The sequence below is a fragment of the Euleptes europaea genome, chromosome 12, assembly GCF_029931775.1.
Source record: "Euleptes europaea isolate rEulEur1 chromosome 12, rEulEur1.hap1, whole genome shotgun sequence".
In the NCBI taxonomy this organism is placed as follows: Eukaryota; Metazoa; Chordata; class Lepidosauria; order Squamata; family Sphaerodactylidae; genus Euleptes; species Euleptes europaea.
Genome location: NC_079323.1, coordinates 9545298 through 9556569, shown reverse-complemented (window position 1 = coordinate 9556569; position 11272 = coordinate 9545298). Strand labels below are relative to the sequence as shown.

Sequence of the window (11272 nt, the reverse complement as noted above, 5' to 3'; positions counted from 1 at the left end):
TCCATGTTTCCTTCTGTAAACCTGGGCCCCCTGCCCTTGTTGAGCCTGCAGGCAGGGCTGGAATTTTGGAAAAGGTACAGCACCATAGACCCCTCCCATTTACCCACATGGGGTGGGAAATTACCAGCCCCCAGCCTCATTTTTCCCAGCTAGGGTTGCCGCACTTTGTATTCCCAGCAATGTATTAAGCGTTTGAAAATGTTGTAAAAAACATCGCTTTAAAAGGGTTTTTGGATACCACAGCTTATAAATGGTTGGAAGGCGTCTTCACAGCTAAAGGGGCCAAACAAAGTGCGAACAGTATTTTTTATAACGTTTTCAAACTCTTAATACATCGGTGGGAATACATAGAAAGTGCGAACGGTATTTTTTATAACATTTTCAAACTCTTAATACATCGCTGGGAATACAAGTGCGGTAACCCCCAGAGATCAGTTCACCTGGAGAAAATGACTGCTTTGCCAATTGGACTCTATGGCATTGAAGTCCCTCCCCAGACCCTGCCCTCCTCAGGCTCTGCCCCAAAAATCTCCCCCCAGTGGCAAAGAGGGACTTGGCAACCCTATCCCCAGCCCTGAGGAACTGAGCAACGGGAGAAAAAACGACTTCCACATAATGGCAGTATAGGAATTTCCCTTGGGGGAAGCAGCCTAGATAGGGTTGCCAGGTCAGGTTTGGGAAATACCTGGAGATTTTAGGGACAGAGCCTGAGGAGGGCGGGGTTTGGGGAGTGGAGGGACTTCAGTGGGTTCTAATGCCTAGGGTTGCCAACCTCCAGGTACTCACTGGAGATCTCCTGCTATTACATAAATCTGAGTACAATGGATTTTATTTGGAGCACGACCTGAGCAATGCTGTTAACGATTGGTTGTTTTGGAGGACATTGATTCATAGGGTCACCGTGAATGGCACTTAACACAAACACACTAAAAACATCACTTATGGTGGTCCTGTGCCTGTAACTTGTTACATCTCGAGAGTTCCTAGAAAATTATTCACAACATCCCACTTTTGGGCTGCCAAAACTTAATGGATTTTAAGTTAACACTCCAATTAACATTAATATTAAGTCTTATTAACAGCAATATTCTTATAGTTCCAGGATGAGATAATGAGAAGCCAAAACTTGGGAGAAGTGTGCCAGACCTAGCTGCAGATAAGTTTAGCCACACCATCTTACTTTTGATCCCGCCCCGGTCACATGGCTAGTAACAGGGTTATGTAGTTAATTGACATCGCCAACCACATATCTGATCGGTCAATCGAGCTCAGACCAACTCAGACCCTTGCCCATAAATAAGGTTACCAACTTCCAGGAGCTAGTAATCAAATGAACGGCTTGCAAGTGCTTACTATTGCCGTCCAAAGACATAGGAAAGGTACACTCCTTTAAGCGTTGAATGAATTTTGCACGGAAAGACTGAAGACTTGAGAAAGTTTATATGAAATGGAATTATACCGGATTTCCATTGTACCACGTCATGTTTCCGTTGCCATGTGATGCAATATCTATGAACTCAATTTACAACGTATTTGATATGAACTGAGCCTTTGCGCCGGTATATTCTTATATTTTGTGTTTATTTTGGGATCAATTTTGACCCATTGTCACATATTGTTGCTACAGAAGTGTATTTGTATCTTATTTGTTCTCAATACATTCTTCTAATAGCAAGAATTGCATTGTTATTTTCCTATTTTGGAAATATTTGTCTTGTGCCATATTTTGAATTTCAACTTCCAGGAGCTGGCTGGAGATCTCCTGGGATTACAACTGATCTCCAGGTGACAGAGATCGGTTCACCTGGAGAAAATGGCCACTTTGGAAGATAAACTATTGACACTCTCAAGGAAGTGTCTGTAGGATTGCAGCTAGGGTTGCCAACCTCCAGGTGATAGCTGGAGATCCCCCGCTATTACAAATGATCTCCAGGTGACAGAGATCAGTTCACCTGGAGAAAATGGCTGCTTTGTATGGTGGACTCTATGGTATTATACGCCACTGAAGTCCTTCCCCTCCCCAAACCCCACCCTCCTCAGGTTCCACCCCCCAAATCTCCAGGTATTTCCCAACCCGGAGCTGGCAACCCTACCCATAAAGGTTAGCATTTTCATTCTAGTTAGTTCATGATCCATGTGAACCTGAGATTTTGTGCCTGCCTTGTGGGTCAGACTTGCTGTCGGTCCATGCTGGCTCTTGGATAAGAGTGGAGTTTGAATACTGGAGGACTTTGACTGGAAGGGTAACATCTGGTAAACGGAACCAGTGCTATTACTGTGTAGTTACTCTGTTTGGTACAGATTTCTTATTTTCATCCTCACTGTCACTGTTATTTTTAGAAATATTCCTGCACAATTTTAATAAATCCCTTTAATTATAACCTTGTGGTGTTTTGTCTTCAGGAGGCTTCAATCTAATACCAGGAACTGGCAACCTTAGTTCCCCTGGTGAAAATTAGGGTTGCCAGGTCCCTCTTTGTCCCCGGTGGGAGGTTTTTGGGGCAGTGCCTGAAGAGGGCGGGGTTTGGGGAGGGGAGGGACTTCAATGCCATAGAGTCCAATTGCCAAAGTGGCCATTTTCTCCAGGTGAACTGATTTCTATCAGCTGGAGATCAGTTGTAATAGCAGAAGATCTCCAGCTAGTAACTGGAGGTTGGCAACCCTAGTGAAAATGGCTGACTTGGGAGGTGGACTCTGTGACATCACATCCCTGATGACCTCCCTCCTCCCAAAAGCTCCACCCTCCCAGGCTCCACCCCCAGATTGCCAGGAATTTCTCAGCCCTAGATGGGACAGAGGTCTTTAATAGAGAACTCTTCACACCTTCACCAAACTAGAGTCCCCAAAATTCATTAGGAGGGAAACCATTTTGGTTTAACTATAGGGTCGCCAGGTCCCCCCTCTCCTCCGGCGGGAGGCTTTGGGGGCAGAGCGCACGCCACTTCCAATTTACAACCGGAAGTGCGGACCTTCTTCACTCGCCTGGGGAGCTGATTTGGTGGCCCCAGTGGGCAGCGGGGCTGGGCCAGCCAGCTGAGCGTCGGGGCGGCTGGGTGCTGCAGCAGGAGCATCCTGGGTCCGGCGGGGGACAGGAAAGCCGCTGCGGCACCTGTCCTTCCCCGCGGCGCTGCGTAATGGCACCCAACACTTGCGGGGGCTGGGGCAGGGCTCTGCCGCACCTGCGCCGTCCTCCTGCACTTCTTTGGCCCCGCCCAAGTGCCATGCTGCGGCTCGTGCCCGCGCTCACGCCCGTTTGCCCGCCGGCCCTCAGCTGGTCTGCGGGCAGAGGGGTAAATGGCCGGGGGGTTGCCCGCCACCACCGGGCACCTGGCAACCCCATTTAACTAGTCGGAAACCTACGTCTGCATCGTAGGTAGGCCCTGAAAGTAAACAGAGGGCATCATACTGGCAGTTTGCTATAAAAGAAACAGAAAGGTTTTTATGGGTGAAAGCTGAGTTTTGGCCTTCTTGATCATGTCTTGCGATGGGAGGGAAAGAGCAAAGGGGGTGTACAGCAAAGAACATTCCTCACTTCGAGGCGGTGGTGTTTGTTTTTCAAACACTGAAGGAATCAAAGCTGGGGCGGAAGAATGCCTTTGTGTTGTTGAACAGAAGCGCAGTGAAAAGACATAAAGCATGAATCTTGGTCTCCTCTTGTTTCCCTAAATATCAGTTGAACACGGGCCTGTGTGTATTATGACTAGGGTTGCCAGGTCCCTCTTCGCCACCAGTGGGAGGTTTTGGGGGCGGAGTCCGAGGGGCGGGGTTTGGGGAGAAGAGGGACTTCAATGCCATAGAGTCCAATTGCCAAGGCGGCCGTTTTCTCCAGAACTGATCTCTATCAGCTGGAGGTCAGTTGTAATAGCAGGAGATCTCCAGCTAGTACCTGGAGGTTGTGTAACAACAATTAAGTAAGAGCGTGTTGTATATAGAGGCTGGCTAATCTCCTGTTAAGGAAAAATATCCCAACACGCAGCCACTTCCAATTCTTATGTTATTTTTATATTTTTCCCATGCTTAGTATCTCTTTAAATACTAGTTCACAAAGTTTCATAACACGGTTTACAATACTTAACCACCATAGACAAGATAGATAAATTGTCCACAATGTCCTGCAATCCCAGTCCTCAAAGAGAAATTACAGATGTCTTGCTGCACAGTGTCGTCTTGCAATGTCTTCTAAAAGTCAGCTGACAAGCTGACCAATAGGATTCCTCTTTTGCACAGCCGTTTAACAATCCATAGTATCCACCGTAGTGAATATATGCAGGCTAATGCAATGATAATATTATTTTACCAATATTAATATCCTCTTACCCGATCACAGTTTTGCGATTCAAAGTTCCATGCTCATGAGCCTTATAGGCACCTTACAACAGAATACTTACCTTTTACAAGGAAGTTGAATGCATACACCTGTCGTTTGCTGTGTGATCTTTAAAATAGAATAGTTAAGCTTAGGAATCTAAGGTGCCTATAAGGCTCGTGAGCATGGAACTTTGAATCGCAAAATTGTGATCGGGTAAGAGGATATTAATATTGGTAAAATAATAATATTATCATTGCATTAGCCTGCATATATTCACTACGGTGGATACTGAGTATGGATTGTTAAACGGCTGTGCAAAAGAGGAATCCTATTGGTCAGCTTGCCACTGACTTTTAGAAGACATATTGCAAGACGACACTGTGCAGCAAGACATCTGTAATTTCTCTTTGAGGACTTGGATTGCAGGACATTGTGGACAATTTATCTAGCTTGTCTATGGTGGTTAAGTATTGTAAATCGTGTTGTGAAAACTTTGTGAACTGGTATTTAAAGAGATACTAAGCATGGGGAAAATATAAGAATAACATAAGAATTGGAAGTGGCTGCGTGTTGGGATATTTTTCCTTAACAGGAGATTAGCCAGTACCTGGAGGTTGGCAACTCTAGTGCTGGGGCACAGCTAGGGTTGCCAGGTCCCTGTTCACCACCCGGGGGGAGGTTTTTGGGGTGGAGCCTAAGGAGGGCAGGGTATGGGGAGGGGAGGGACTTCAATACCTTAGTCCAATTGCCAAAGCAGCCAGTTTCTCCAGGTGAAATAATCTCTATCAGCTGAAGATCAGTTGTAATAGCAGGAGATCTCCAGCTGGTACCTGGAGGTTGGCAACCCTAGGCACAGCTTCCCCCCCCCATCCAATTTTTCCCTTTGAAGCACCAGCGGGGAAGGGGGGATGGCTGGGAGGTCTCTCATTATAGCAGGAGACCTGGGTCACCTAAGTCCATCCCAAATGTTGGTTTACCACCTCAGTGAGATCTAGGTCTATGTGCCACTTTTGTTCTTATTCTCTCCCCTTCCTTCTCCATTAAAAGATCTATGAGAATGCAGAAATCCCAGAGCTATAGCTGTATTAAAATGTTGCAGCAAAATATAAACAGGTGTCTTGAGCTTTCATTCTACCAGCAGTTTGTGCAGACTAACAGCCACTTCTTCAGATGCAAGGAGTGGCTCCTCACCAATGCACATCACTATGAGGGTCATTCATTACACCGTGTGAAGAAATGCATTTTTCTTTGGAAGTTTGGACTGAGCAAAACCTTCAACTGGAGTTTTAAAAAGTTTTTGGCCTCCCTTGTCAGAGAACAGGCAGGAGAGGGGAAGTAAATGCAATCGTTTTCCAGCCTCACCTCAGCCATCCTGCTAGAGTAAATCATAAATATCCTAAAAGCAGCTTTACATTAGCCAGTTTTTTAAAATTAAAAGAAAAGTTGGGTTTAAAAAAACACAACAGCCTAGAATCACAAACAGCAAGAGCAAGACAATTAAAACCAGGGAGCCTAAAAGGCTTGTTTTAAAAAGGTAAAGGTCCCCTGTGCAAGCGACATCCCGACATTTACTAGGCAGATTTGTTTATGGGGTGGTTTGCCAGTGCCTTCCCCAGTCATCTTCCCTTGACCCCCAGCAAGCTTGGTACTCATTTTACCGACCTCGGAAGGATGGAAGGCTGAGTCAACCTTGAGCCGGCTACCTGAAACCAACTTCCGTCGGGATCGAACTCAGGTCGTGAGCAGAGCTTGGACTGCAGTTCTGCAGCTTACCACTCTGCACCACGGGGCTCTTGGTTAAAAGGGTTGTAAGAAGAATGTCTTTGCCTGGAACCTAAAAGAATACAGACTTGGGCCATTAACGCATGGCTGTTTTGTCCGGCACTTCTCCCGGCAAAGTTGCGAATCCCTGAGGTGGACACGCACGCTTGTCACCCAAGCGCGTGATCGATTCTCCTCCTTCCGCAACTCTTCCGGGTTTTAACACTGCTACGTTGTGCTGATTTATAGTGAAGTCTCGTGATGGTGCCAATAGTTCGCCCGTGAGTTTCAGCGCCCTGGGTTGACTCCCCGCCGGGAGACGGGCACCAGCGTCAGCAGCAGCACTTCCCCTCCGCCCCCGGGGCTCCGCACCCTCTCACTGACCCCCTCTCCTGCACCTGCACTTGCCACTGGCCTCCGCTCACCTCCACCCAGGGACAGTGAGGTGGAGGAGCAAACAGCGGCGGCAGACAGCGAGGTAGAGGAGTGACGACGGCTCCCACTGGGCGCTCCTTTGCACCATGCGTTTGGTTTTTGGGTTCCCGATACAAAAAAGCATGCGCCTTTACAGGCAGAAAGGAGCCATGCGTTAATGGCCTTGGTGCTCAGCATGTCCCAGTGAGAAGGGAGTTCCACAGAGTTGGCCATCACCACCAAGAAGGCCCTGACCTCGGTACACACTCATCTAGTCTCTGAACATAAGGATACACTGAGGTGGACCTCGGATGGTAGCCTCAGCTTTCAGGCAGGTACATGCTGGAGAAGATACCATGGTCCTTGGCCATGAAGGGCTTTGTAGGTCAACACCAACACTTTGCATTGTGTTGCTGAAGCAAACCGGCAAACTACGTAAAGCTTGCAAAAGCTAGTGAGATGTGTCTGTCCCTTTTAAGTCAAGCCCGCTAGCAGCCTACCCCCTCCCGCCCCCACGTCCTCAGCCAGCTGCTTTGTTTATTGCTGTGTATTTTGATTCCTGCCCAAGACTTTGTTTGAATTGCATTCTTGCAGACGTTTTATTGCATTCGTTGGTTATCGTTCTCCGCAAACAGTCCCGATTACATCCTTTGTTTGTTTGTCTTTGAAAGTGTGGTACAGCAGTATCAAAAATAAATTAAGTGTGCTTCTTTCGGGTTTATTTTGAGCCAAGAAAGAGCCCCCCCCCTGCCCCGCAAGGCTAGTTTTTTAAAAATGTCAAAGGGGAAAGAATCATGCCATCAAATTGACTCCATTACCGTCAAAAGTACTCTACTGGAATGGCCTGCCCTTGGGACTTCCTGTCCCCCCCGGGGGGGGGGGGAATACAGAAAGCAAAATGAACCTTCGGTTTGCTGCGACAAGGGGGGGGGGAACGGAAAGAAACAGCGACTGAGCCATTTGAAGCAGAAGTTGGTCAAACTGTGCTATATTTGAATCGCCTTATAAAATAAGCAAAATGACAATGTGTGTTTTCATTCCGGACAAATACTCAGAGATGTGCACCAGTTCCTCTGTACTGAAGTACCACGATTTCTTTTTGAACAGCGGGGGTACATTCAAACAGGACTACGCCAGCCTCGTGGTCATCCAAATCCAAAGTCAACAGAGAAAGACGGCAGCTGGCGTTGGGTCAAATGCCCGGAGTGGTCGTTCGCATTTCCTCGTAAGGCATTAGGAATGATGAGAAGGCACCAGGAAAACAGCACCAGAATGGGGATCCCTCACATGCCGAAGCTACACCTGGCATTTGAACATAGGCAGTGATGGCGTTGCAAATGGGGATCCGAGCAATTGCAAAACAAATAAGTTCGGGGGGAAAGCACCATGCAAGAATGTACATCAGTACCTGAAAATCAATAAGGTGGGAGGGGAAGACAGAACCAGGAAAAACCCATAGCCAGACATTTTCTAATTCATCTGGTTCTGGCTGTCTACACTAGTGCAAATGAAGATGATGAAGAAGAAGAGTTGGTTTTTATATGCCGACTTTCTCTGCTGCTTAAGGAAGAATCAAACCGGCTTACAATCTCCTTCCTTCCCCCTCCCCACAACAGACACCTTGTGAGTTATGTGGGCTGAGAGAGCTCTAAGAGAGCTGTGACTAGCCCAAGGCCACCCAGCTGGCTTCGTGTGGAGGAGTGGGGAAACCAACCCAGTTCACCAGATTAGAGTCCACTGCTCCAAACCACCACTCTTAACCACACTGGGATTAAAATGACAAGACAGAAGACTGCACTGTGTCTCATAAACGCAGTGTGAGAATCAGGCCTGAAGGGAGCGGAAATCTGGACAAATGAGCTCATGAGGTCTCAAACACATCTCTCAGCACACAGCCTTGATACATTTGGAACATGCCTGCCTACTCTCCAAGCACTGAGCAAGCAGATGGAGAAAGCAAGCAAGCAAACATCATACATACATGTGGTGTGTCCCTCATAGCAAATGGTACGTCAGAACATCAGAATAACCCAGCTGGATCAAGCCAGTGGTCCATCTTGGTCAAGCATCCTGTTTCGCACGATGAACAACAAACTGTCCTGGAGGGCCAACGAATGGGGCATAGAGGCCTTCCCCTGATGCGATGGTTGACAGCTACGGTTTTCAACATCTACTTCTGAAATCAATCAGTGCATGTTGCGATCAGCAGCATCTCTTTCATATGACTTATATGGAAGGTTTGGTGGTGGTTTTTTCTCCACCTTGGGCCTTGTGGGGCCAATCTCATTTGCTAGAAGGAACGCCCTTTGCTCTCCTCCAGGGCCTGGACTACCTTTGGCCAATTTTCACTAGCGCTTAGTCCTGCCCGTGATACCCAACCACCTCCTCCGAAGTAGCCCTGCTTTCCTTCTTCTTCCTCCTCCTCCTCCCCACCTCTGGCCTGCTACATAAACATAAGAGCACCATGAATGTGCCTTCTGACTCAGACTACTGGAAAGAACAGGGGGAGAAGTGACTTGTGGGAGGAGAAGTGTAAGGCTAGGCTTGCATTTTAGGTCAACCTGCGATCTAGGATCCGCCCGGCTCTCTTTGCCAAACACATGTCTTCTAACTGCACTTGTCCTCTAACACAAATCATCACCACAAATAAGATAGGCCTCCCTGTTAATCCCCGCCTCCAGGTATTTATTAAACAGAATCATGTGCACACTGGCAATATAGAGAAGATAAGCAATCAAGGCCTTTTTGGGGAAGTCCACTGTCTTTACCCATCCCGACAGTCCATATAGTTGCCTTTGATCCAGTAACAAATCTGTGCGTATTTCAGGGGCGTGATGCGGACGGCCACGTTGAAATCCTGGGGGGAGCCGTTGTTGTCCACCCACTGGTGTCCCGAAAATATCCCAATGATCTTACGTTCCCATCTGTGGTTCTGTCTCTTCCACATCCGCACATAAACTCCGGAGCCGCTGGCTCCCGGCTGGGCGTCACACTGCTGATACAAGAGGTCGAAGGTCTCGTCTTTCACGTCGCAGAAACGGTAAACCAGATTTCCGGGCCGATCGTTGTCGTAGCCCGAGAAATGAATCCTTCCTCCAGGCAACTGTCTTGCTGACGGACTCACGCCTATTTTCATGAACTTTCTCTTGTGGGGCTTCTTGAGTTCCAACAGGGCATAGTCATAATCCATGCCAATGTCGTTTGCGTTCCCTTTTATCCATCCTTTGGGAACGTGTGTCCGCTTCACACGGATCCACTGGAATTTCATTCTCTCGGGCTCTGAGGAGCTGCTGATATTTGCTCCCTTGCTACCGTCTTTCAGCTTGGGCCTCAGAAATCCCACTCGTAGTTTTTTGGCTCCCTTGACATAACTTTTGCCGTCGTGAATGCAGTGAGCGGCCGTTAGGACATGCTTCTCAGCCACCAACGTCCCAGTGCAACCGGTGGACAACTTCACGGAAGTGGAAAACGGGTAGTTGAGCAAGAAGTCCTTGCCAAAAATACTAAACCTCGTATCGTATCCATAGATTTGCCTCTTTGTCCGAGTTCTGCTCTGCGCCCCTCCACTACCACTAGTAACGATGTAGATGCCAACTTCCGTCTCAGTACGGGAACCATTGGAGTACAACGTTTCATAAGAAAGATAGTCTTTCACCTCCTCATAGGTAGGTAACGGGGAACGCTTGTGGCAAGGTGGGCCACAAGGGGATACCACTTCTAATTTGGCTTCTGCATTGAACTGCGGTTTGTCCAAATTAACAGTCAACTGCGGCATGACGACTGGGACCTTGTAAGAAGGCCAGGTGGGCTTCCAATGAGAACTGGAGGGTATCCCACCTTCCACGGTCCACAGGAGAAAGATAAGCGCTGGCAGGCCCGTCATGCTGAACGCTGATCTGCAAAACAGAAGGGAGGTTCTTGTTATTGATTGGTTAAAAGGCTAATGCCCGATGCAAACAATACCTTGGTAGAAATGCCGAACTGGGTACCACAAATTTATACTGGCTTAAATCTACCTTAACTCAGAGAATCCAGGGGGGTGGGATCCTATGACTCCCTTCTGCTAAGTCAAGATTTGAGTCCACTGGCAGCTTAAAGACCAACAAGATTCCCTAATCCAGTGCCAAACGGGTACTGTGGAATTCCCCCACCAACACTATTCTGTTCTGTCCAAATCGAGCCCAAACAGTTGCTTCTTTGTAATCCCATAATGTGCCACCTCATCAAAAGCAGCAATCATACCAGTTTATGCTTTGTGAATGTGTGAAGCTGTTTTAACAGAGCCAACGTGATGTAGTGGTTAAGAGCGGTGGTTTGGAGCAGTGGACTGATCTGGAGAACCGGGTTTGATTCCCCACTCCTCCACATGAGTGGTGGGCGTTAATCTGGTGAACTGGATTTCCCCCCCCACTCCTCCACATGAAGCCAGCTGGGTGACCTTGGGCTAGTCACAGCTCTTAGAGCTCTCTCAGCCCCACCTACCTCACAGGGTGTCTGTAGTGGGGAGGGGAAGGGAAGGTGATTGTAAGCCGGTTTGATTCTCCCTTAAGTGGTAGAGAAAGTCGGCATATAAAAAACCAACTCTTCTTCATTATTGCGAGTCCTCTCCTCTGCTGCCAGCAGGAACACCTCCCTGTTCTCCTCTAAGTGACAGCCCAGATACTTAAAGAGAGTAATCATCTTGTTTATTACCCTGCTTAAGTCAAAGGGCATCTATTACCTGCATGTCCAAGTGTAGGGTTCTATTTTGGAGCATTGGCATGGGGGGGGGGACTAGTCTTCCTGCAG

The 11272-nt window shown here is 47.8% G+C and overlaps 1 protein-coding gene across 1 annotated transcript; it reads right to left on the bottom strand.

Moving 5' to 3' along the window:
• Positions 1-9192: 9192 nt before the first annotated feature.
• PRSS23 (serine protease 23) lies at positions 9193-10385 on the bottom strand. Its single transcript, XM_056858490.1, has one exon. The coding sequence runs from the start codon at positions 10365-10367 to the stop codon at positions 9249-9251; it is 1119 nt and encodes a 372-aa protein (XP_056714468.1). The 5' UTR covers positions 10368-10385; the 3' UTR covers positions 9193-9248.
• Positions 10386-11272: the final 887 nt, after the last annotated feature.